The sequence below is a fragment of the Melozone crissalis genome, unplaced genomic scaffold (genome assembly GCF_028551555.1).
Source record: "Melozone crissalis strain CALT ecotype California unplaced genomic scaffold, PUWL_Pcris_2 ptg000161l_1, whole genome shotgun sequence".
Classification (NCBI taxonomy): Eukaryota; Metazoa; Chordata; class Aves; order Passeriformes; family Passerellidae; genus Melozone; species Melozone crissalis.
In genome coordinates, this window is record NW_026535932.1 from 387,350 (window position 1) to 410,000 (window position 22,651).

Consider the following 22,651-nt stretch of genomic DNA (forward strand, 5'->3'; position numbering starts at 1 on the left):
AGTACATTATTATATACTATTATATTATATATAATATGATAATATTACATATAAAATATATTAAGATATAATAATGTATATAATGTAATATATTATATATTATCATATAAATAATATCATTTATTAGTAGTATTTATTTTATTATTATTATTATTATTTATTAAATTTTAAAATGAATTTTAAAAGTAAATTTTTAAATAAACATTTTAAAAACACCTCATTTTTGGGGGGCACAGAGCTGAGGACTCCCTGCTCCTGCAGCAGCTTTGACCCAGTTAGGAGGAATTTGACATTTTGGATGTCAATACCGCCTCCAGAGGAAGCTGAAGCAACCTGAGGGTGAAGCAAACCAGGGGAAGTCTTGTGTTAATTGTGTCTTGTGTTAATTAATTGTGTCTTGCTTCAGCTCTTGCTGCTTTGGGGAAGTTTCTGGAAGGTTCCTTTCCGGATCTGGGTGGTTTCAGGGTTTTGAGTCACCCTTGGGAAATCAGCTCTTGTGGTTTCTGCCCCCAAAAAGGGTTTGGGAAGCTCCCAGCCAGCTTTTCCCTCTGAAAAGCAGCTAATTATTAACTAATTAACCTTTTTTGGGATATTCTGGGTGAGGGATTGGGGTTCTTTCACCTTCTTGCCCACAAATAAGTTTTTAAGCCCAAAACTTAAAGTGCCCACCACCATCTCTGGAGCAAAAATACCCCAAAAAGGGTTTTTCTGCAAATAATATTGCTCATCCTCCCTCCCAGCTCGTGCCCACCACCAGAGCTCAGCCTCAGGACATCTGTGCAGAGTTTCCAGGCCAAAAAATGTGGGGTTTTTCCAGTTAGAAATGCAAAAATCTGTCAAATCCTGTGTGCAACCCCAACCTCTGTGAGCCGCCAGCAGTTGCTGGGGTGAATCCCACATTTCCAGTCCCAAAGGTGAGAAAGGAGAGAAAAAACCCAGAAAAAACCACAGAGACACCGGAGAGCTTCAGAAATCTTTATTTGGCAGCAAAACCACGACGCTGGGTGGAAGAGGGGGAGGAAGAGGAGGAGGAGAGGGAGGATTTTAAGGCAGGATTCAGCTCTGGAAGCTTCTCCAAGCTCCAGGATTTTGCTCGGAGGGGCTGCCTTAGTGGTGGTGCTGGTGCTGGTGCTGGTGCTGGTGGTCCTCCACCTCGTGCAGGTGCTCGTGGGTGGCACAGGTGACACGGGGTGACCAGCAGCATCATCTCCCCAAAGTTGATCTGGGCGTCCTTGTTGACGTCCAGGTCCTTCATGATCTGGTCGATGGTGGCCTTGTTCTTCACGTGCTGTGAAGGAGAAGGAGGGGACAAAGTGAGGGCAAAATCTCCTTGTTTTATCCCTGGGTGGACTAAAGCCAAAAATTTTCCTTTGGCTTTAGGAAGGTGAGTTCCAAATCAAAAAAATGGGGGTTTTGGTGGTTTTTTGTGGTGTGGCTTCCAGGAGGAAAATGACATTTTGGGCTGATTTTTGCAGAGAAGGGGATGAGGGTTCCTTCACGGAGAACGTTTGGGACGGGGTGGTTGGGCAGGAGAGCAGAGCAAGAGTTTCTCCCCTGGGTAGACAAAATTTTCCTTTGGCTTTAGGAAGGTGAGTTCCAAACCAAAAAAATGGGTGTTTTGGGAGTGTTTGGGGTGTGGCTTCCAGGAGGAAAAGGAGATTTTGGGCTGAATTTTGCAGAGAAAGAGATGAGAGCTGTGGGGTTTCCTTCATGGAGAACATTTGGGACGGGGTGGTTGGACAGGAGAGCAGAGCAGGAAGGGGGTGAACCCAAACCCTGGGGACAATCCAACCCCTCACCTTCAGGTAATTGGCCAGCTGCTTGTCAATCATCATCTTGAGCTCCTTCTTGGTCAGGGTGTCCCTGTCCCCCTCGCGGCGCGAGTACTGGTGGAAGACGTCGATGATGGCGTCCATGGCCTTCTCCAGCTCCGACAGCTGCTCCTGGCTCTGCTGGCCCTGCAGGAGAAATGGTCACTCGGAATGTCCAGGAGAATCTGGGATAACTGGGTTGGATCCAGGAGAATCTGGGATAATCGGGCTGGATCCAGGAGGATCTGGGATAACCAGGCTGCATCTAGGAAAATTTGGGATAACTGGGCTAGAACCCGGAAAATCTGGGGAGGAACATTCCTTTATGGAGCTGTTGGAGGCTGAAGGACCTCCTCCTTGTCCAAGGAGTCTGAGAGAGAAAATCTGGGGAGGAACTGTTCAGTTTTGGAGCTGTTGGAGTTTTATCCAAGGAGGGTGAAGGACCTGGCAGGCTCTGTGCTCCTACAGATGAGAGCTCAGAGATGATTTGGCCCCAAAATGGACCTGGTTTGAGGTTGGTTCTGCTGATAAACCAACCAGAGAAAGTGATAACACCCCAAAAATACAGAGCAGGTGACAACACCCCAAAACCCTCAGTGGGGACACAGAGAAGGTGACAACACCCGAAAATCCTCTGTGGGGACACAGAGCAGGTGACCACACCCAAAACCCTCAGAAGGGACACAGAGAAGGTGACAACACCACAAAACCCTCTGTAGGGACACAGAGAAGGTGGCAAAACCCCAAAAACCCTCAGTGGGGACACAGAGAAGGTGACAACACCCGAAAATCCTCTGTGGGGACACAGAGCAGGTGACCACACCCAAAACCCTCAGAAGGGACGCAGAGAAGGTGACAACACCCCAAAACCTTCTGTGGGGACACCGAGCAGGAGATCTGATGTCCAGGAGCCTCTTTGGTGGCCAGGAACCTCTTCCAGGAGCAAACCTCTCCTCACGGGTTCTGGAGATGGTTTTGCCCAGCCAGGACCCTCGGGTGGAGATGATGAGAAGCTCCCTGAGAATCCTCACACCTCGGATGACCTGGAAAAGAGCACGGACACCCCAAATGCCCCCCCTGCACTTGCCTTGCTCATCTTGTCACCTCAGCGATGTCCCCTGGGGCGGCTGCGGGGCCGGTGTCACCTCAGTGTCTCTTATAGCCCAGCCATGAGGTGTCCCCGTTGTGAAATGTCCCCATCCCGTTCCTGGATGGCCCCACAAGGCCCTGGGGATTGCTCAAGGCTCTGAGAAGTTCCCCAAAAGGAGCTCTGTAGCTTTTCCCGCAAGCTCGGGGTGTCACCAGCTCAGGTGGGGGTGGCACTGTCCCCTCACCTGATGGGATTCATCACCAGCTCTGGGCAAAAGTCCCTTCATTTGTGGATTCTTCCACATTTGGGGTTCTTCCACCTTTGGGGTTTTTCTCCATTTGGCATTCTTCCACTTCTGGGATTCTTCCACATCTGGGATTTTTCCACACTTGGGATTCTTCCACATTTGGGATTCTTCCACATTTGGGATTCTTCCACATTTGGGATTTTTCCACACTGGGGGTTTTTCCACCTTTGGGGTTCTTCCACATTTGGGATTCTTCCACATTTGGGATTCTTCCACATCTGAGACTTTTCCACAACTGGGGTTTTTTCCACATCTGGGATTTTTCCACGTTTGTGATTTTTCCCACATTTTCCTCCTTTCCAGGGCTGTTTCCTGATGTCAGGGGGTGAAGATCGCCCCCTTGCCCTGCTCATCCCCAAAACATCTCCACCCTTGGTCCATCCCAGTGTCCCAGGACTTGCCAAAAACGTCCAAAATCACCGAGCCCGACATTTGACCCTTCACCAGAGCAGAACACCGGGTGCCACCCACTCCTGGCTGTGTCACACGGGGCACAGGTGGCACCAGGACCGTCCCCAGCCTGCAGCAACCATCTGCCCATGAAAGACGATCTGGGCATGTTCCCGGCCTGGCCCAGGTCCAGGAGCTCCGTTCCATCTGTGCCAAGGGTGGTTTGTCCCCACCCCAGGTGTGCCCTGAGCTGCAGAGCCCAGGTGTGGCTCAAAGGTGAATTTTTATTTTGCTTTTCAGGGCTCTGTCCCGGATTTTGTGGCCTTTTTTGTGGTGTTGTTGTTTCTCGGCCTGGCAGAGGCCCAGCACGGGCCTGGCAGATCCGAGCTGCCAAGTTGGGAGCAAAACGAGATTTTCCAGCATTTCCTCATCAAAATGAGCTGACTGCTGACTCAGCACACTCGTCTGGGGTTTGTTTGACCTGCCCAGCTCGGGTTGGTCTCGTCATAGTTCATCTCAGGTTGGTCTTTGGTCTCCTGGCTTTGGAGGCCAAAACAAGGCCAAGGCCGAGTTCAGGAGCTCCTTCCAGCAGGAATTTCCTCCTGGAAATGGCGACCAAATCATGAAGGTTTGGAGTTGCTATCCCTGGAGGTGTCCAAGGAAGGACTGGACATTGGTCTGAGTGACCAGGTGGGGACAGATCACAGGTTGGACATTGGTAACCAGGTGGGGACAGGCCAAAGGCTGGACATTGGATGTTGGTGACCAGGTAGGGACAAGTCAGAGGTTGGACATTGATCTGTGTGACCAGGTGGGGACAGGTTAGAGGTTAGACGTTGGTGACCAGGTGGGGACAGGTCACAGGTTGGACATTGATGACCACGTGGGGACAGGTCACAGGCTGGACTCCATCTTGGTGGTCTTTCCCAAGTGAAAGGACCCCAGGATTCCATCCCCAGCCCCCAGCCCTGGCTGCTGGGGTGCTCTGCTTTCACAACATGCAGGTTCTGCTGCAGAACGGGACATCTGGGGACACTGGGGACATTTCACAACAGGGGTGTCCGGAGGTGGCCGCGGTGTTGCAGAATTTTGGTGCAATTTCAGGAATTTGGTGCAATTTGACTCACTTTGGTCACTCTGGAGGTGCCAGGGGGACAAGGATGGGGGACAGGGGGTTCCAAGGTGGCCTGAGCCAGGTGTGACCCCCAGGCATGAGTGGTCAGTGGTCACTGAGGTGCCCGGGGACAAGGGGCAGTGCTGAGGGTCACAGGGACGGGTGCTAGCACCACTTTGGTGGCTCTGAAGTGTTCTTGCAGAAGAACCTCCCAGTCTAGCTGTCCCCAAGTCCCAAGCTTGGCCAAGGATCCATAAACTGGAGCAGAAGCAGCCCAGGACCTGCTGGAAGGTGCCCAGGGACTCACAGGAACACCCTGAGTTGCAAAAAGTTGCAAAATTCTTTCAAAACTCACTTTTAGTGGCAGGAGAGTGGCTGGTGTGGGGGAAGGGAGCAGCAACTTTGTCCCATCGGGGTCCATATCCCAACACCCCAATATCCCTACTTCCCAAATCCCAAATTGTCATCAAGCAGAGCATTCCCAGTGCCTGAGATGCAGGATTTGGGATTTGGGGTGTTTGGGTGTTGCCTCAGATCCAAGATTTGGGATTTTGGATGTTTTGGGATGTGGAAGTGTCTGGACTCCACATCTTTCCCAGAATGGCAGAAAACCATCATTAATCCAAATATCACAATATTAAAAAATATTAAAGTCATCCTGAAATCCCAATATCCCAAACCACAGGATTTTGGGCACTGGGAACATTTTGCTTCATGAGGATTTTTTGGCAAAACCATCGCTTCAGGTGACCCCACCCACCCCTCTCTGTCCCTCCTCCCACCCATATGATGGACAAGGAAAACCTCAGAGAACTTCAAGTGCTGCTTTATTGTGCCATGGGGCTGCTCCACGCGGGCAGGGAGCAGCCAGAACCCGACTCCCCAAGCTTCCCTCTCCCATTTTTCCGTGCCAGGCTCAATCCTTGTCGGGCCCGCAGCGCTCGGAGCCATGGCTGATGCGGTGGGCATCATCAGCCAGCTTGCTCAGCACGACGGTGAATTCCTCAAAGCTCAGCTCCTTGTCCTTGTTCAGGTCGGTCTCCTGGAAGAGCTTCTCCAAGTAGCCAGCTCGGTTCCTGTCCTAAATTTGGGGACACGAGGAGGGGTCATGTCCCTGTCCAAACTCCACTTCCAGGATCCTTCCCTGCCCTGGGAAGGGTTTGGAAACTACAGGATGTCCCAGCCCTCCTCTACCTCACCCTTAGCCCCAAATTAAACCCCAGAGGGGACAGGATTTTGTCCCAAAGTCCTGTGGTTGGGGACACAGCGGCTTTTAGGAGAAATCCATTGGATCAGGCCAATTTTGGGAGAAATCCACTGGATCACACCAATTTTGTGAGAAATCAATTGGATCAGGTCAATTTTAGGAGAAATCCATTGGATCAGGCCAATTTTGGGAGAAATCCATTGGATCGAGCCAATTTTGGGAATCACCAAAAATAAACTGGCACCACTTTCCAACTTATTGAGAGGAGACTGCAACATTAGAAGTTCTCCCAAAATTGATGAAAATGGCAAAGATTTCACGATTTATCTGCCATTGAAAAGAGAATCTTTTGACTGGGCATTACGAAAACCAGAAAATTACAAATTGCATTCCTGGACTGTTCAGGTGTGAGTTTAATTCACTTTCCAGCACCACATATGTGGAATCTTTCGATTGGGCATTGCAAAAACCAGAAGAATTTCAAATTGCAATTCGGATTGTGTCTGATTCACTTTCCACCACCACAAACAGCAGAGGTGACCCCAAACTGGGTGTGACAGAAACCCCCCGTCCCCCAGGAGCTCCTGAACCCCATCCCCATGGGTTTGTCCCCCAGGCACTCACGCAGGTCTGCAGGAAGGACGGCGCCTGCTCCTTCAGCAGCGTGGTGAAGTCGCTCATGCTCAGGAGGTCTATCTCACCCTGGCGGATGCTGTACTGGTGGAACATGTCCACCACGGTCTGCAGGGCCTTCTCCAGGGTGCAATTCCCCGGGAACTGCTGGCTCCCGGCGTGGCTGTGGGTGCTGGTGGACATGGCTGAGCTCTGGAGGGATCTGCAGGGGTTGGGGACAAAAATCAGCAGGATCTGCGCCTGAGCCTGGGGGCACCTGAAGCTCCTTGATGTGGAGCAGAAAATGAGGGCATTTGGGGATGGTGCTCCAGTTTGTCTTTGTCTCCAGGTGTGTTGGAAGCAGCTTGTTCCAACACACCTGGGGACCTTTCTCAGGTGAGGGAAGCAGGGTCAGGCCAGTGGGGACGTTTATGACACAGAATTAGTGGTGCCACCACCAAAATCCCAATCATTTGTCCTCATTTTCCAACCCAAACCAACCTCCTGCTCTACCCCCAGTAGAACTCATCACCCTGAGCTGATGGATCCCAAACTGCTTCTCCCTCATCCTTTTCCCTGCAAGGACCATCCTTCTCCTACTCACCCTGGTCTCCGAGGAGGGTTTGGATCCGTCAGTGTGACCCAGGAGCCTGGAACAGCCTTTTTATACCTGTCTGAGGTCCTGTTTCATCAGAGCTGGTGACACACCTGCCACAAGCATCGGCTTGAGTTCACATTTCCCGCACCTGGAAATTGCCAGGTGGGAACCCCTGAGCCCCTCCCGGCCTCATTCCTCCGCTTCCAGTTCCTGGTTGCACCCACCAGGCTTTGGAAATGTTGTCCTTGGCCCCTCCATCACCTCTGACAGGGCTCAGGGAGGGGAAAAACCCCGGCTTGGTCACACCTCCGTGTCGAGGGCAAGGCCTTTCGGGCAGAAGTTGCCAAAACTTGGGGAGTTTTGCAACATGGCGAAAAATTTGCACATTTTCCTTCTGCTGGGCTGTTGCACATGGAAACAGGGATGACTTTGTCCCCTGGGTGAGTTTTTAATGTGATTTCTGTTTTCTGCAACGCCAACTGGTTGGACGCTGCCCAGGACAAAGCAGCATCTGTTTTTTATAACTTGTTTTCCAGAATATTTTCCATTGTTTTCTACTTGTACTCTGCTCTCATTCCAGAGATTTTCTGGAGGAAACTGGGCACAAAACCAGGAGAAAATCCAAGCTCGGGGTCTTTCCTGGCTGGTGCAGGAACTACTGAGTGTTTTGCAATTGTCACCTCTGTGTCACCCATGTTAGGGACAAGGATGAGCAGATTTAAAATCAGACAATGAGAAGGTTTAAAATTGGACCATGAGAAGATTTAAAATTGGACCATGAGAAGGTTTAAAATCGGACAATGAGATTTAAATTAGGACCATGAGAAGGTTTCAAATCAGACAATGAGGATATTTAAAATTAGACAATGAGAAGGTTTAAAAATCAGACAATTAGAAGATTTAAAATCAGACAATGAGAAGGTTTCAAATCAGACAATTAGAAGATTTAAATTTAGACAATGAGAAGGCTTCAAATCAGACAATGGGTAGGAGGAAGAGGGAAGGACCAGCCGAACCAGGGGTGCCCGTTCCTGTTTGAGGATGCTCCTGTGTCCCCGGGGCATTGCACAGAATTATTCCGGTATCCCTGACTCACTGCATTGTTCTTTTGGTTTCCCGGTCCCGCTCCTTGCAGGCTGGCACCCATCCCAAGCTGGGATGTCACATTGGAGTGTCACCCAACCCAAATTGGAATGTCATCCATGCCAAACTGGGATCCCCAATTGGAGTGTCACCCACCCAAACTGGGTTCCCAAACTGGAGTGTTATTGATCCCAAATTGGAATGTCACTGATCCCAAATTGAAGTGTAACCCCCTCCAAATTGGGATCCCAAATTGGAGTGTCACCCACCCCAAATCTGAGTGTCACCCATCCCAAACTGGAGTGTCACCCACCCCAAACTGGAGTGTCACCCATCCCAAATTGGAGTGTCACCCACCCAAACTGGAGTGACACCCATCCCAAACTGTGTTCCCAAACTGGAGTGCTATTGATCCCAAATTTTGGAATGTCATCCATCCCAAATTGGGATCTCAGATTGGAGTGTCACCCATCCTAAATTGGGATCCCCAATCTGAGTGTCACCCATTCAAACTGGAGTGTCACCCATCCCAAATTGGGATGTCAAATTGGAGTATTATTGATCCCGAATTGGAGTGTCACCCATCCCAAATTGGGATCCCAAACTGGAGTGTTACCCACCCCAAACTATGATGTTAAATTGGAGTGTCATTGATCCCAAACTGGAGTGTCACCCACCCCAAACTGGGTTCCCAAACTGGAGTGTCACTAATCCCAAACTGAAGTGTAACCCAGTTCAAATTGGGATCCCAAACTGGAGTGTCACCCACCCCAAATCTGAGTGTCACCCATCCCAAAATGGGATCTCAAATTTGAGCGTCACCCACCCCAAACTGGAGTGTTACTGATCCCAAACTGGGATCCCAAACTGGAGTGTCACTCACCCCAAACTTGAGTGCCACCCACCCCAAATTGCACCCTCGTCCCCCAGCTGTCAGGGAAATCCTCTGGTGCTCTCATGCACCTCCCACACTGGGCCCCTTTCCCAATTTTCCCACTTTTTCCCTAAAACCTGTGGGGGAGCAGCTGGCGATGCCCAGCCCTGCAAGGACAGCGGTGCCCAAGTGACACGGGGGTGGCAGTGAGTGACATTTGCCTCAAGGGACGAGGGTGGCACCCCAAATTCAGAGCTGTCCTCTGTCACCAAGGTGCCACCCAAACCCCACAGGGACAGGCCCTGGTTTGGGCTGATGTTGGAGCCTCCTCAGCCCGGGGGTTCCTCACTCAGTGTCCCCTCACTGACAGGTCCTGGATCTCTTGTCCCCCCCTGTTTCAGCCCTCAGGAGCCCACGGTGGCTTTTAGGTGTGTGGTGACCTGGGGGATGTGTCCCAAAGCATGAAAGGTTTGACTGGTTCTGCAGAGTGGCAGCTCCCAGGATGGAGCCCCCAGAGCCCCTTGGTCTCATGCTTTGCTCTGCTGGGGCTGCTGGACTGTTTTGGGGAGTCCAGCAGCCCCAGCATCTTGCACATGCCTGGGAGGTGGCACCCTTGGGATCTGGTGTCTCTGGGATGTGACACTCTTGGGATGTGGCATCCCCAGGATGTGGCACACCCAGTTCCAGGGCTGGATCTTTGCAGAGACCTGAGGAAGGAGGAAGGACCCCCTGAATTGTGTTTCACCTCTGGCACTTCCTAGAGCTTCACCCTCAGATCTGACACCCTCCAGGAGCCCACTCAGCCTGTGCTGCTCACTGAGGACCCCCCAAAACCTTGTCCTGACCCCCCCTATGCCCAGAACAAGGACCCCCCATGCCACTCTCCCTTTCCCATTGCTTTTCCCATTCAATCTGGGTTTAATCATGGGCTGAGCCTCATCCCCTCTCCACAGATCCCAGGACACGGCACACAGATGGGTTTGGTGCTCAAAGGAAGGGATTTTATTTCAATGCCACCAAGTAGAAGCAGGTGACAAAGGTTTGGTTCCAGACAAGAGGGACGCAGAGTCCCATGGCTCAGCCACCATGGGAGGTGGTTCCATTTCAGTGACGGTGGCTGTGCCCATGTCCGTGGTCATGCCCGTGGTCATGGCCATGCCCGTGGTCATGGCCATGCCCGTGGTCGTGGCCATGGTCACCACCAGGGCCCTGGTGGGACCTGTTGTGGGCATCGATGGCTACGAGGCTCAGCGTGGTCAGGAACTCGGTGAACTTGAGGCGGCCGTCATGGTTGGCGTCAGCTTTGGTGAAGAGCTGCTTGATGTAGTTGTCCGTGGTCGTTTTGGGCTGTGGGGGGAGCAGAGTCAGTCTGGGGTCACTCACCCTCACCCAGCAAGGGCTGAACCCTAAAAAACCCTCCCGCACTTTGGGAAGCTCCCAAGATAAAGTTCTGGAATGTTCTGCCCGGGGAGGTGGTGGAGTCACCACCCCTGGATGTGTCTAAACAAGCCTGGATGTGGCACTGGGTGCCAGGGTTGAGTTGAGGGGTTGGGGCTGGGTTGGACTCAATGATCTTGAATGTCTCCTCCAACCCAGTGATTCCGGGAATTCTGTGAACCTTCCCCATCCCCAAGGAAGTGCCCAAAGATGAGCTCTGAGCGCCCCAATCCAGCGGGAGGTGTCCCTGCCCAGCATCCCCGGAATGAGAGGATCTCCCAGGCCCGTTCTCACCCATCCCATCTCATCCCATTGATCCCATCCCATCACATTGATCCCATCCCATTGATGCAATCCCATTGATTCCATCCCATCCCCTCTCATCCCATACCATTGATCCCGTCACATCCCATTGATCCCATCCCATCTCATTCCATCCTATTCCATCCCATTGAACCCATCCCATCCCACCCCATCCCATCGATTCCATTGATCCCATTGATCCCACCCCATTGATCCCATCCCACCCTATCCCATTGATCCCATCCCATTGATCCCACCCCATCTCATCTCATCACTCCCATCCCATCAATCCCATCCCATCGATCCCACCCCACTGATCCCCCACCCCGGGCTCTCACCGGCACCGTGTTCTTCAGGAAGGGCTCAGCCGTCTCCTTGAGCAGCCTGGAGAACTCCCACAGGCTCAGGTAGTCGTCCACGGGGCGCCGCGCCGCGTACCGGTGGTAGACGTTGACGGCGCATTCCAGCGCCAGCTCCAGGTCGGTTTTCATCCTGCCGGGAAAGGGACAAAACGGCAAAACATCGAAGGGAACTCGAGCCCGCGGACTCACCAGGAAGGATCGGCTCACCTCGGAGGAGGTCTGGGCTCTGCAGAGGGAGGAGCAGGAGGATTGGTGGTGCCGAGCTGGGGATGGAACCTTTTATACCCTTCTGGAGCTGCCAGGAGCTCCAGGAGTTGTGCAAGGCATGGAGCACGCCCAGGTGAGGATTTCGGGCTCCTCACCCCATCCAGGAACTGTTATCCAGGGAGGGGAAGCCCCAAACTTGTCAGGCAAAAACAAGGAAACGCCAAAAATTGCAACAGGGGTCAGCGATGGCGTGTTCTGGAACGTTCCACAAGTGTTTGATGGAAGAGGAACTTCTCTGGGTGGGGGTCTCCAGTGGGATGATGCTGGTTTTACCCAGGTGGTTTGTCACCGATGTTTTTGGTGAATTTGGCTGCTGGACAGGAGTTGGATTAAGCCCTTTTCTGACTCAGAGATGGGGAAACTGAGAGGCGTTTGAAAAACTTTAATTTCATTTTGTCAGGTTTTGAAAATTCTCCTCCAGTTCACTTCCCACTTCCCAATTCACATCCCACCACTCCACGAGGACACTTCTCTGGATCCAGGGGACAATCCTGCTGGGTGGAACTCTTACAGCCATTCCTGGGAGGTGCCACTTCCCAGCAGCTGGAATTGCCCAAGGATAACCCAGGGCATCACCCCCAGCTCTTCCCTCAGGTTTGGAGCCCCCTCATTGCTCCCAGTGGAGCCTCCCCAGTATTCCCAGTATTCCCAGTATTCCCAGTGTTCCCAGTATTCCCAGAATGAGCTGCAGAACCCCAAATGTCTGGAAGGGGGTGGTGAGGAGCCTCCACCCCGTGTGGTCATGGAGATTTTGGGAAGTGACGATGACAGCGGTGGTGAAACACCTCCCGCCAGGCTCCTCATCCCAGAAACTGCTGCCAGAAAAACCCAAAATTGCAAAAGAGGGAGACAAAGGGACGGGGTTTGGGATGGGGACGGGCGCGTCCTCTACGGGAAGGGGACGCCCGTGGGCTGGGCAGAGGGACACGGGGACACACACGGGTGACACAGCGGGGACACCGCAGAGACATGGGTTCAGACAGGCCTGGGGATGGCAGAGGGTGTGGCTGGGCCATGGGGACAGGGATGAGGACAGGTGAGTGCCATGAGGACAGGTGAGTGCCATGGGGACAGGGACAAGGACAGGTGAGTGCCATGGGGACAGGAGGGGACAAGGACAGGTGAGTGCCATGGCGATGAGGGGGACAAGGACAGGTGAGTGCCATGGGGATGGCAGAGGGCATGGCTGGGGCACATGGGGACAGGGACGAGGACAGGTGAGTGCCAGGGAGACAGGAAGGGACAAGGACAGGTGAGTGATTCAGGGTGGATCCCTGACATGGGGATGAATTTAGGATGGATTCCCATGAGGGGGATTGATCTAGGGGGGATCCCAGTGAGGGGGATGAATTCAGGGTGGATCCTTGACTTGGGGATGGATTTAGGGTGGATTCCCATGAGGGGGATGGATTCAGGGTGGATCCCTGACCGTGGGGATGAATTCAGGGTGATGCCTGTGAGTGCGATGGATTCAGGGTGGATCTTTGTGAGGAGGGATGAATTCAGGGTTGATCCCTGACACGGGGATGAATTTAAGGTGGATTCCCATGAGGGAGATGAATTCAGGGTGGATCCCTGTGGGCAGCATCATTCCACCTTCAGATGGCCACAGGTGAGGTTTGGGATTTTGAGGTCCCCTCTCACCTGCCTGGGGGTTCAGCCCCATTCTCTGGGGGTTCACCGACTCTGACAGGATGGAGAAATTTTTTTCCCCTAAATTTTAGAATCCCAGAGGTCAGAAAAGCTCCAAGATCACCACCCAGGTGTGCCCGACCCCCACCTGCCCACCCAGACCAACATCCAGGTGTTCCCCAGGATTCCTCACTCCAACCCACCCTGGGCATCCCTTCCAAGGCCCTTTCCAGGAGGAAATTCCACCCCATGAGCCCAGCCTGAGGCTGTTTCCTCTCCTCCTGTCCCTTTGTGGCATCGCTGAAGGCGGTGGAGGGGTGTGTGCCACATCTGGAAGGGGCACGGCCACATCTGGAAGGGGCGCGTGGCACATCTGGAGACAGCAGCGCGACCAAGGGAGGGGAAAGGGCACCGGGGGAGGAACCGGGATGGGCTTGGCCCGGAGCACCGGGAAGTGGCGGCTCCGCACGGCCGCGCCCCGGGCAGGAACGCGGCAGAAATCCGGGAGCACCGGGGATGGGGAGGCGACAATCGCGACATCCGCGGGGCGGGGGGTGAGGGACAGAGCCCGAACCGGCTCAGTCCCAGCTCGGATCTGAGCCCGAACCGGGTCAATCCCAGCTCGGAGCTGTTCCCGAACCGGCTCAGTCCCAGCTCGGAGCTGTTCCCGAACCGGCTCAATCCCAGCTCGGAGCTGTTCCCGAACCGGATCAGTCCCAGCTCGGAGCTGTTCCCGAACCGGATCAGTCCCAGCTCGGAGCTGTTCCCGAACCGGGTCAATCCCAGCTCGGAGCTGTTCCCGAACCGGCTCAGTCCCAGCTCGGAGCTGTTCCCGAACCGGCTCAGTCCCAGCTCGGAGCTGTTCCCGAACCGGATCAGTCCCAGCTCGGAGCTGTTCCCGAACCGGATCAGTCCCAGCTCGGAGCTGTTCCCGAACCGGATCAGTCCCAGCTCGGAGCTGTTCCCGAACCGGATCAGTCCCAGCTCGGAGCTGTTCCCGTAACCGGATCAGTCCCAGCTCGGAGCTGTTCCCGAACCGGATCAATCCCAGCTCGGAGCTGTTCCCGCAGCCCTGCGGGACGGGAGCGGCTCGGGGAGGAGCGGCCGGGCCGGGCTGAGTCAGCCCCGATGCGGCTGCCGGGGAGCGGCCCCGGGAGGTTCCTGAGGCCTCGGGGGTGCAGGATCCAACCCGGGCAGAGCCAGAACCGGAACCAGAGACAGAACCGGAACCAGAGCCAGAACCAGAACCAGAACCAGAAACAGAACCAGAGCCAGAGCCAGAGCCAGAGCCAGAATCATAACCAGAACCAGAGCCAGAGTCAGAACCAACCTGGCATTGCTCCCAGCTTGCCCCAACCCAGGCAGAACCAGAACCAGAACCAGAATCAGAACCAGAAACAGAACCAGCCTGGGAACGGCCCCAGGGGAGTTCTCGAGGCCTCGGGGGTGCAGCATCAACTCTGGACCAAACCAGAAGTAGAGCCAGAACCAGAGGCAGAATCAGAACCAGAGCTAGAAACAGCCAGAACCAGAGCCAGGGCCAGAGACAGGACCAGAACCAGAAACAGCCAGAACCAGAACCAGAACCAGAAACAGCCAGAACCAGAACCAGCCTGGCATTGCTCCCAGCTTCCCCCAGCCTGAGAAGAGCCAGAACCAGAACCAGAGGCAGAACCAGAGGCAGAACCAGAACCAGAGGCAGAACCAGAACCAGTCAGAATTAAAACCAGAGCCAGAATCAGAGACAGAACCAGCCTGGGAGCGGCCCGTGGGGGGAGATTCCTGAGGCCTTGGGGATGCAGAATCCACACCGGGCTGAACCAGAATCAGAGCCAGAACCAGAATTAGAACCAAATCCAGGGCCAAAATCAGAACCAGAACCAGCCTGGCATCACCCCCAGTTTCCCCCAGTCAGAACCAGAATCAGAACCAGAACCAAAACCAAAACCAAAACCAACCCAGCATCACCCCCACCTTCCCCCAGCCCAGCCATAGATACCCCCGGGGAGGGCAAAACCCCTTCATTTAAATCGAGATTTATTGAAATGACATCGGGATCACATCGGGAGGGCCCCGGGGCCGTGCCCGGCCCTGCCCTCACTTCCTGCGGGGCATCTTGTCCGGCAGGTCCTGGAAGAATTCGTTGCACATCATGGCCATGCAGGCCAGGAAGGTCACGTACTCCTGGAAATCCACCTCGTTGTCGCTGTTGCAGTCCAGGTTGCTCATCAGCTTCTGTAAGCTCGCCTCGCTGGTTTGTTTCTACCCGGGGGAGGAAAAGGAAGGGTTAAAACCGGGTTTTGGAAGGATAAACCGGGCTTTGGAGGGGTTAAAACTGGGTTTTGGAGGGGTTAAAACCGGGCTTTGGAGGGAATGGTAAGATATAAAAGGTAAAATAGAGGTTAAAAAAAATCTAAATAATAAAAAATAGATGTAAAAATAGAAGTAATAAAAAAATAGATGTAAAAATATAAGTAATAAAATATAGAGGTAAAAAATCTAAATAATAAAAAATAGATGTAAAAATATAAGTAATAAAAAATCGAGGTAAAAATCTAAATAATAAAAAATAGTGGGAAAAATATAAGCAATAAAAAAATAGATGTAAAAGTATAAGAAATAAAACATAGAGGTAAAAATCTAAATAATAAAAAATAGATGTAAAAATAGAAGTAATAAAAAATAGAGGTAAAAATATAAGTAATAAAATATAGAGGTAAAAATCTAAATAATAAAAAATAGATGCAAAAATAGAAATAATAAAAAATAGGGGTAAAAAAAATTGTAAAAATATGTGAAAGTACAGGTATAAAAACATATTAAAAATAGAGATATAAAACTATAAAAAAATAGAAGTAAAAATCTAAATAATAAAAAACAGAGGTAAAAATATATGTAATAAAATATAGAGGCAAAAATAGAACTGATAAAAAATAAATGTAAAAATATAAATAAAAAACAGAGGTAAAAATATAAGCAATAAAATATAGAGGTAAAAATAGAAATAATAAAAAATAGAGGTAAAAATATTATATATTTTTGGAGGGGGTAAAAACCGGGTTTTGGAGGGGTTAAAACCCCGGCACTCACGCTGAAGCTGGGCAGCTCCTTGGTGAGCAGCTCCTTGAGCTCGGCTTTGTTGAGCTTGTACTTGTCGCCCTCGTTGCCCGAGTACTTGTGGAAGGTGGCGACCACCACGGCCAGCGCCTGCTCCAGGGGACACGCCATGGGGACAGCGACAAACCTGGGGACAAGGGGACACAGGAGTTGGGCACCCCCCAGGTACCCCCGTGCCAGGCCCGGGTCTGTCCCGGGATGCTCCGTTCCCTCCCTGGCTCCAGTCGGGCTGAACAACCCCAAAATGGGAGGGAAAATGGGAAAAGAAGGGGCTGGGGATCTTTTTTCAGCCCTGTCCAGGTGAAATCCACATTTCCAGCTGGGCACCTGCAGCAGGACCTCCCCAACATCTGGAGAACATCTGGGGAGGGATATGGGGAGGGGACAGAGGAGTTGGGCACCCCCAGAACCAGGGACCAGTCTCCCGTGCCAGGCCTGGGATGCTCCGTTCTGTCCCTGGCTCCAGCTGGGGGAAAAAATGGGGGGAAAAAACCCAAAAAGGGAAGGGAAGGGAAGGGAAGGGAAGGGAAGGGAAGGGAAGGGAAGGGAAGGGAAGGGAAGGGAAGGGAAGGGAAGGGAAGGGAAGGGAAGGGAAGGGAAGGGGCTCGGGAGTTTCTCCAAAGGGAAGGGAAGGAGCTCAGGAGTTTTTCCAGCCCTCTCCAGGTGAAATCCGCATTTCCAGCTGGGCACCTGCAGCAGGACCCCCCCCCCAGCCGCGCCCGGCAACATCTGGAGAACATCTGGAGGGGGAAAAGCGACTCACCGAGAGTTCAAGGAGGAACAGGAGAGATCGGGCAGGGCGGAAGGGGAGCCGGGCTCAGGCCCGGGCATTTATAGCATTTAGAGCCCCGCCTGAGCCACTCCCGGCCGGGGGAGGCAGCGACGCTCCCGAGCCCGCCCGGAGCCGGCTGGAAAAGGAGAAAAGGAGGAGAAAGGAAACTCCGGGAGCTCCAAGCTTGCCAAGGGCGGTGGTTTTGGGTTAGGAGGAGCAAAAACGGGCGAATTGGGTGAATTTGCCACCCTGAGCGTCGGAGCAGCCGCGGTTTCTGCCACGGTTTTGTCACCAAAATCCTCCCCAAAGCCCCCAAATCCTCCCCAAAGCCCCCAGGTCCTCCCAAAGCCCTCAGATTGTCCCCAAATCCCCCAAATCCTCTGCAAATCCCCCAGGTTGTCCCAAAAGCCCCCAAATCCTCCCCAAAGGCCCCAAGTCCTACCCAAAGCCCCCATGTCCTCCCCAAGCCCCCAAATCCATCTGGGGAGGTCTGGGGGACCCTCGGGGGCTTTACCAGGGCTGGGGGGACCCTCGGGGGTTTTGGGGGACACTCGGGGTCTTTGCCAGGGCCGGGAGAGCCCCGCGGGGTTCGGGGTGTGCGGGTGGGCACCGCATCCCCCCGGTGCCCCTCGGTGCCCCCCGGTGCCACCCCGAGGTCCGGCCGGGTCCCGGCTCGGTTCGGTTCGGTCTCGGGGTTGGTGCCGAGCCGGGGTTTGTGCCGAGGGGTTTTTTTTTTTTTTTTTTTTGCCCTTTTCCAGCCTCTTGGCAGCGATTTTGTGTTTCCGTTGTGTAACGGAGCCGCTCCCGTGGCCCGGGCACGTGTGGGGCACCGGGAACGGGCTCTGAGCAACATCGAGCCCCGGAAAAGCCCCCGAGGGTCCCCTAAAGCCCCCGAGGGTCCCCCCCAGCCCTGGCAAAACCCCCGAGCGCCCCCCAAATCCTAGAAAAGCCCCCGAGGGTTCCCAAACCCTTCCCAGATGGATTTGAGGTTTTGGGGAGGATTTGGGAGATTTGGGTAGGACCCGGGGAATTTGGGGGGAGGATTTGGGGGTCTTGGGGAGGACCTGGAGGATTTGGGGACAACCTGGGGGGATTTGGGGAGGATTTGGGGGGGTTGGGGAGGGTCTGGGGCTTTTGGGGAGGATTTGGGGGATTTGGGGACAATCTGGGGGATTTGAGGAGGATTTGGGGGCTTTGAGGAGGACCTGGGGGGTTTGGGGAGGATTTGGGGACAACCTGGGAGATTTGGGAGGATTTGGGGGCTTTGCGGAGGATTTGGGGTCTTTGGGGACAACTTGGGGGGCTTTGGGGAGGATTTGGGGCTTTGGGAGGACCCGGCGGCTTGGGGAGGATTTGGGGGCTTTGGGGACAACCTGGGGGATTTGGGGAGGACTTCGGTGACTTAGGGAGAATCTGGGAGTTTGGTGTGCCCCCCAACCCTGGTGGCACCAATCCTGAACCCAACCCCAGAGCCGGCCAGAAGGTTCCAAGGGACATCCGAGAGTTGTTTTTGCTCAGATTTGTCCCAAAATAAACCCTCCACAGGGCTGAGCCACGCCGTGGAAAATCCCACAGAGCTGAGGGAGGGTGTGAGTCAGGCCGGGCACGGTGGGGGTGGACACCGAGCGTGGCCAGGAGTGGGGGGGAAATGAACAGAGCCCCAAAACTCAGTCAGGATTGAGGAGAAAATGAACAGAGCCCCAAAACTGAACCAGGATTGGGGGGAAAAGTGAACAGAACCCCAAAACTCAGCTGGGATTGGGGAGAACCTGAACAGAGCCCCAAAATTGAACCAGGATTGGGGGAAAAAATGAACGGAACCCCAGAACTGAGCTGGGATTGGGGAGAGCCTGAACAGAACCCCAAAACTGAGCCAGGACTGGGGGAAAAGTGAACAGAACCCCAGAAATGAATAGAACCCCAGAATTCAGCTGGGATTGGGGAGAATGTGAAAAGAACCCCAAAACTCAGCCAGGATTGGGAGAGCCTGAACAGAACCCCAGAATTGAGCTGGGATTGGGGGAAAAGATGAACAGAACCCCAAAACTGAGATGGGATTGGGGAGAACCTGAAAAGAACCCCAGAACTGAGCCAGAATTGGGGAAAAAAAGAACAGAACCCTAAAACTGAACCAGGATTGGGGGAGAGCCCATCAGAACCCCAAAACTCAGCCAGGATTGGGGGAAAACCTGAAGAGAATCCCAGAACTGAACCGGGATTGGGGGAAAAATGAACAGAACCCCAGAACAGAGCCAAGATTGGGGAGAGCCTGAACAGAACCCCCAGAACTGAGCCAGAATTGGGGAGAACCTGAACAGAACCCCAGAACTGGGAGAAAATCTGAACAAAACCCCAAAACTGAGCAGGACTGGGGGAGAACCTGAAGAGAACCCCAAAATTGAGCAGGATTGGAGTAGGGACTGAACAGAGCCCCAAAACTCAGCCAGAATCAGGGAAAATCTTTTATTGAAAGCCACTCAGGGCTGGGATGGGCACGGGGAGGGGTCACTTGAGGGGTCACTTGAGGGGTCACTTGAGGGGTCACTCCAGGGTCATCCCGGGGGTCACTCTGGGGTCATCCCGGGGTCACTTCCTGCGGTGCTTGCTGGGGTCGTCCTTGAAGAACTCGTTGAAGCCCATGGTGATGCAGGCCAGGAAGCAAACGTACTCCTTGAAATCCACCTCGCTGTCCTTGTTGTGGTCCAGGTCGTTCATCAGCCGCTTGAACTCGGCCTCGTCCATTTGTTTCTGTCCGGAGAGAGGGTTTGGGGCAGGGTTGGAGGGATGGGGCCGCCCCTTCCCCGCCCCGCTGCCCTCCTCTGCCTCAGGGACGGGTTTTGGCCTTGGTGGATGAGATGGGCAGGGCCCAAATTGCCAAAATGCCTCCCGGGTGTGGAAAAATTTGGCCAAAACAAAAAAAAATTTGAAGTGTCTCCTGGATGTGGAAAAATTTGGCAAAAATATTAAAATAAAATAAAATAAAATAAAATAAAATAAAATAAAATAAAATAAAATAAAATAAAATAAAATTTAATAAAATAAAATAAAATAAATAAAATAAAATATAAAATTAAATTAAAGGGCCTCCCAGGTGTGGAAAATTTTGGCTAAAATAAAATAAAATAACGAAATAAAATAAAATAAAATAAAATTTAATTAAATTAAAATAATGGCCTCCTGGGTGTGGAAAAAATTGGCAAAAAATAAAATAAAATAAAATAAAATAAAATAAAATAAAATAATCAAATTGAAGGGCCTCCGGAGCATGGAAAAATTTGGCAAGAAAAAAATTAAAAAAAAAAATTTTGCCTCCCAGTTGAAACCACAAGCTGAGAAAGGGAAGTGAGGGTTAAAAAAAGAAATTATGAAAAAAAGGGAAATGGGAGCGTGATTGCCTTTGCCAAACAAAATATTTCTGTGGGTTTAAAAAAAGCCGAATTTCCTTTGGGGCTGAGCCTCTCCAGACCTCGTTCCTCCTGTTCTCCAGGGATTTCAGAATTTCAGAGACCCAGGAGAAAAGACCTGGGAGAAAAGAGCTGGGAGAAAAGACCCAGAGAAAGACCCAGGAGAAAAAGACCCGGGAGGAAAGACCCAGAAGAAAGACACAGAGAAAGACATGGGAGAAAAAAGACCCGGGAGAAAAGACCCAGGACAAAGACCTGGGAGGAAAGACCAGGGACAAAGACCAGGGAGAAGGACCTCGGAGAAAAGATCCAGGAGAAAGACCTGGGAGAAAAGACCCAGGAGAGGAAAGACCTGGAAGAAGGACTTGGGAGAAAAGACTTGGGAGGAAAGACCTGGGAGAAAGACCCAGGAGAAAAGACCCAGAGAATGACCCGGGACAAAGACTTGGGAGAAAAAACCCAGGAGAAAAAAGACCCAGGAGAAAGAAAGCCCTGGGAGAGAAAAAACCTGGGAGGAAAGACCCAGAGAAAGACCCGGGAGAAAGACGCAGGAGAAAAGACCCGGGACAAAGACCGGGGAGAAAAGACACGGGAGAAAAGACCCAGAGAAAGACCTGGAGAAAAAAAGACTCGGGAGGAAAGACCTGGAAGAAGGACCTGGGAAAAAAGACTCAGGAGAGAAAAGATTCAGGACAAAGACCCAGAGAAAGAAAGACCCGGGAGAGAAAAGACCCAGGACAAAGACCTGGGAGAAAAAGACCCACAGAAAGACCTGGGAGAAAAAGACCCAGGAGAGAAAAGATCCAGGACAAAGACCTGGGACAAAGACCCAGAGAAAGACAGACCCAGGAGGAAATACCCAGGACAAAGACCCAGGACAAAGACCCGGGACAAAGACCCAGAGAAAGATCCAGGACAAAGACCCAGAGAAAGACCCAGGACAAAGACCCAGGACAAAGATCCAGGACAAAGACCCAGAGAAAAAAGACCCAGGAGGAAATACCCAGGACAAAGACCCAGGACAAACACCCAAGACAAAGACCTGGGACAAAGACCCAGAGAAAGACCCAGGAGAAAAGACCCAAGAGAAAAGACCCACGACAATAACCTAGGACAAAGACCCAAAGAAAGACCCAGGACTGGTCCATTCCTGCCCCTCCATCCCCCGAGGAACCCCCGGGATGTCCCCAAGGCCACTCACGCTCCCGAACACCGGCAGCTCCTTGTTGAGCAGCTCCTTGAGCTCGGCCTTGCTCAGCTTGTACTTGTCGCCCTCCTTGCCCGAGTACTTGTGGAAGGTGGTGACCATGAGGGCCATGGCCTGCTCCAGGGGACACGCCATGGGGACACCTGGGGACACAGATCGGGGGGTGCCATCAGCTTCTGGGCAGATTTTGGGGTGTTGGAAGGAATAAAGGGAGCGGGGACTCACCGGTTGAGCGTGGATCAGTTCCTCAAGGGTTGGGATGGGGTAGTGGGGCACGGAGGGGATTTATAGCCCGGGAGGGTGGCACAGGGTGGGACAGGGTGGGTGGCACTGCCCCCAGGGCAGCCCCCACATGCCCGGCTGATCCTCACATTGGGTTTCACCCACGCCTCATTTTTGTGTAACGAGCTGTGTGATCCTGTTAATGAGCTATGTGATCCTGATAACGAGCTATGTGATCCTGTTAATGAGCTCTGTCATCCCATTAACGAGGAAACTGTGAGATCCCATTGATGAGTTGTGTGATCCTATTAATGACTTGTGTGATCCCGTTAATGAGCTCTGTGATCTCATTAATGAGCTGTCAGATCCCGTTAATGAGTGAGCTGTGTGATCCCAATGAGCTGTGTGATCCTATTAATGAGCTGTGAGATCCCGTTAATTAGTAAGCTCTGTGATCCCATTAATGAGCCTTGTAATCCCATTAATGAGTGAGCTGTGTGATCCCATTAATGAGCTGTGAGACCCCATTAATGAGCTCTGTGATCCCATTAATAAGTGAGCACTGAGATCCCATTAACGAGTTCTGTGACCCCATTAACGAGCTGCCCCTTTTCCCGGGCACATTTGGGGAACAGAACACCCCAAATTCTCTGCTATCCCACACGGGGCATCCCCTTTGGGGGACAAACCAGACCTTCCCTGTCCCCCCTTCTCCTCCAGGGCTGGGAAAGGGACACAAACTGGGGAATTGGTCCCCAAAATTATTTCATTACATAATGTACACTATTATTTAATATATGAATATATATATTTATAAAAATATTTATATAAATATAAATATT

At 52.4% G+C, this 22,651-nt stretch overlaps 5 protein-coding genes across 5 annotated transcripts; all 5 read right to left on the reverse strand.

Moving 5' to 3' along the window:
* Positions 1-1,107: 1,107 nt before the first annotated feature.
* Positions 1,108-2,907, reverse strand: LOC128948844 (protein MRP-126-like). Its single transcript, XM_054293603.1, is given in 5 exon segments — positions 1,108-1,188; positions 1,190-1,288; positions 1,800-1,966; positions 2,770-2,854; positions 2,899-2,907. Coding segments are annotated over 5 exon segments (441 nt in total).
* Positions 2,908-5,628: 2,721 nt separating this feature from the next.
* On the reverse strand, positions 5,629-6,735 carry LOC128948871 (protein S100-A7A-like). Its single transcript, XM_054293634.1, has 2 exons — positions 6,544-6,735; positions 5,629-5,793 (listed from the first exon to the last, which is right to left on the reverse strand). Exons 1-2 carry the CDS (start codon positions 6,733-6,735, stop codon positions 5,629-5,631), a joined length of 357 nt encoding a protein of 118 aa, XP_054149609.1.
* A 3,455-nt stretch (positions 6,736-10,190) lies between these two features.
* On the reverse strand, positions 10,191-11,317 carry LOC128948845 (protein S100-A9-like). The gene is made up of 2 exons (XM_054293604.1): positions 11,165-11,317; positions 10,191-10,433 (listed from the first exon to the last, which is right to left on the reverse strand). The coding sequence occupies exons 1-2, from the start codon at positions 11,315-11,317 to the stop codon at positions 10,191-10,193; spliced, it is 396 nt and encodes a 131-aa protein (XP_054149579.1).
* A 3,810-nt stretch (positions 11,318-15,127) lies between these two features.
* On the reverse strand, positions 15,128-16,326 carry LOC128948852 (protein S100-A4-like). The gene is made up of 2 exons (XM_054293612.1): positions 16,178-16,326; positions 15,128-15,349 (listed from the first exon to the last, which is right to left on the reverse strand). The coding sequence occupies exons 1-2, from the start codon at positions 16,313-16,315 to the stop codon at positions 15,185-15,187; spliced, it is 303 nt and encodes a 100-aa protein (XP_054149587.1). The 5' UTR covers positions 16,316-16,326; the 3' UTR covers positions 15,128-15,184.
* A 3,236-nt stretch (positions 16,327-19,562) lies between these two features.
* Positions 19,563-21,731, reverse strand: LOC128948853 (protein S100-A4-like). The gene is made up of 2 exons (XM_054293613.1): positions 21,582-21,731; positions 19,563-19,724 (listed from the first exon to the last, which is right to left on the reverse strand). The coding sequence occupies exons 1-2, from the start codon at positions 21,720-21,722 to the stop codon at positions 19,563-19,565; spliced, it is 303 nt and encodes a 100-aa protein (XP_054149588.1). The 5' UTR covers positions 21,723-21,731.
* Positions 21,732-22,651: the final 920 nt, after the last annotated feature.

Bases quoted from the DNA above. Each gene is read 5' to 3' on its own strand.
- LOC128948853 (XM_054293613.1), bottom strand. From the start codon at position 21,722: ATGGCGTGTCCCCTGGAGCAGGCCATGGCCCTCATGGTCACCACCTTC. The intron at 19,725-21,581 runs GTGAGTGGCCTT...CTCTCCGGACAG, and splicing joins AGCTGCCGGTGTTCGGGAGC to AAACAAATGGACGAGGCCGA.
- LOC128948852 (XM_054293612.1), bottom strand. From the start codon at position 16,315: ATGGCGTGTCCCCTGGAGCAGGCGCTGGCCGTGGTGGTCGCCACCTTC. The intron at 15,350-16,177 runs GTGAGTGCCGGG...TCCCCCGGGTAG, and splicing joins AGGAGCTGCCCAGCTTCAGC to AAACAAACCAGCGAGGCGAG.
- LOC128948871 (XM_054293634.1), bottom strand. From the start codon at position 6,735: ATGTCCACCAGCACCCACAGCCACGCCGGGAGCCAGCAGTTCCCGGGG. The intron at 5,794-6,543 runs GTGAGTGCCTGG...CCCCAAATTTAG, and splicing joins CGTCCTTCCTGCAGACCTGC to GACAGGAACCGAGCTGGCTA.
- LOC128948845 (XM_054293604.1), bottom strand. From the start codon at position 11,317: ATGAAAACCGACCTGGAGCTGGCGCTGGAATGCGCCGTCAACGTCTAC. The intron at 10,434-11,164 runs GTGAGAGCCCGG...CTCCCCCCACAG, and splicing joins TCCTGAAGAACACGGTGCCG to CCCAAAACGACCACGGACAA.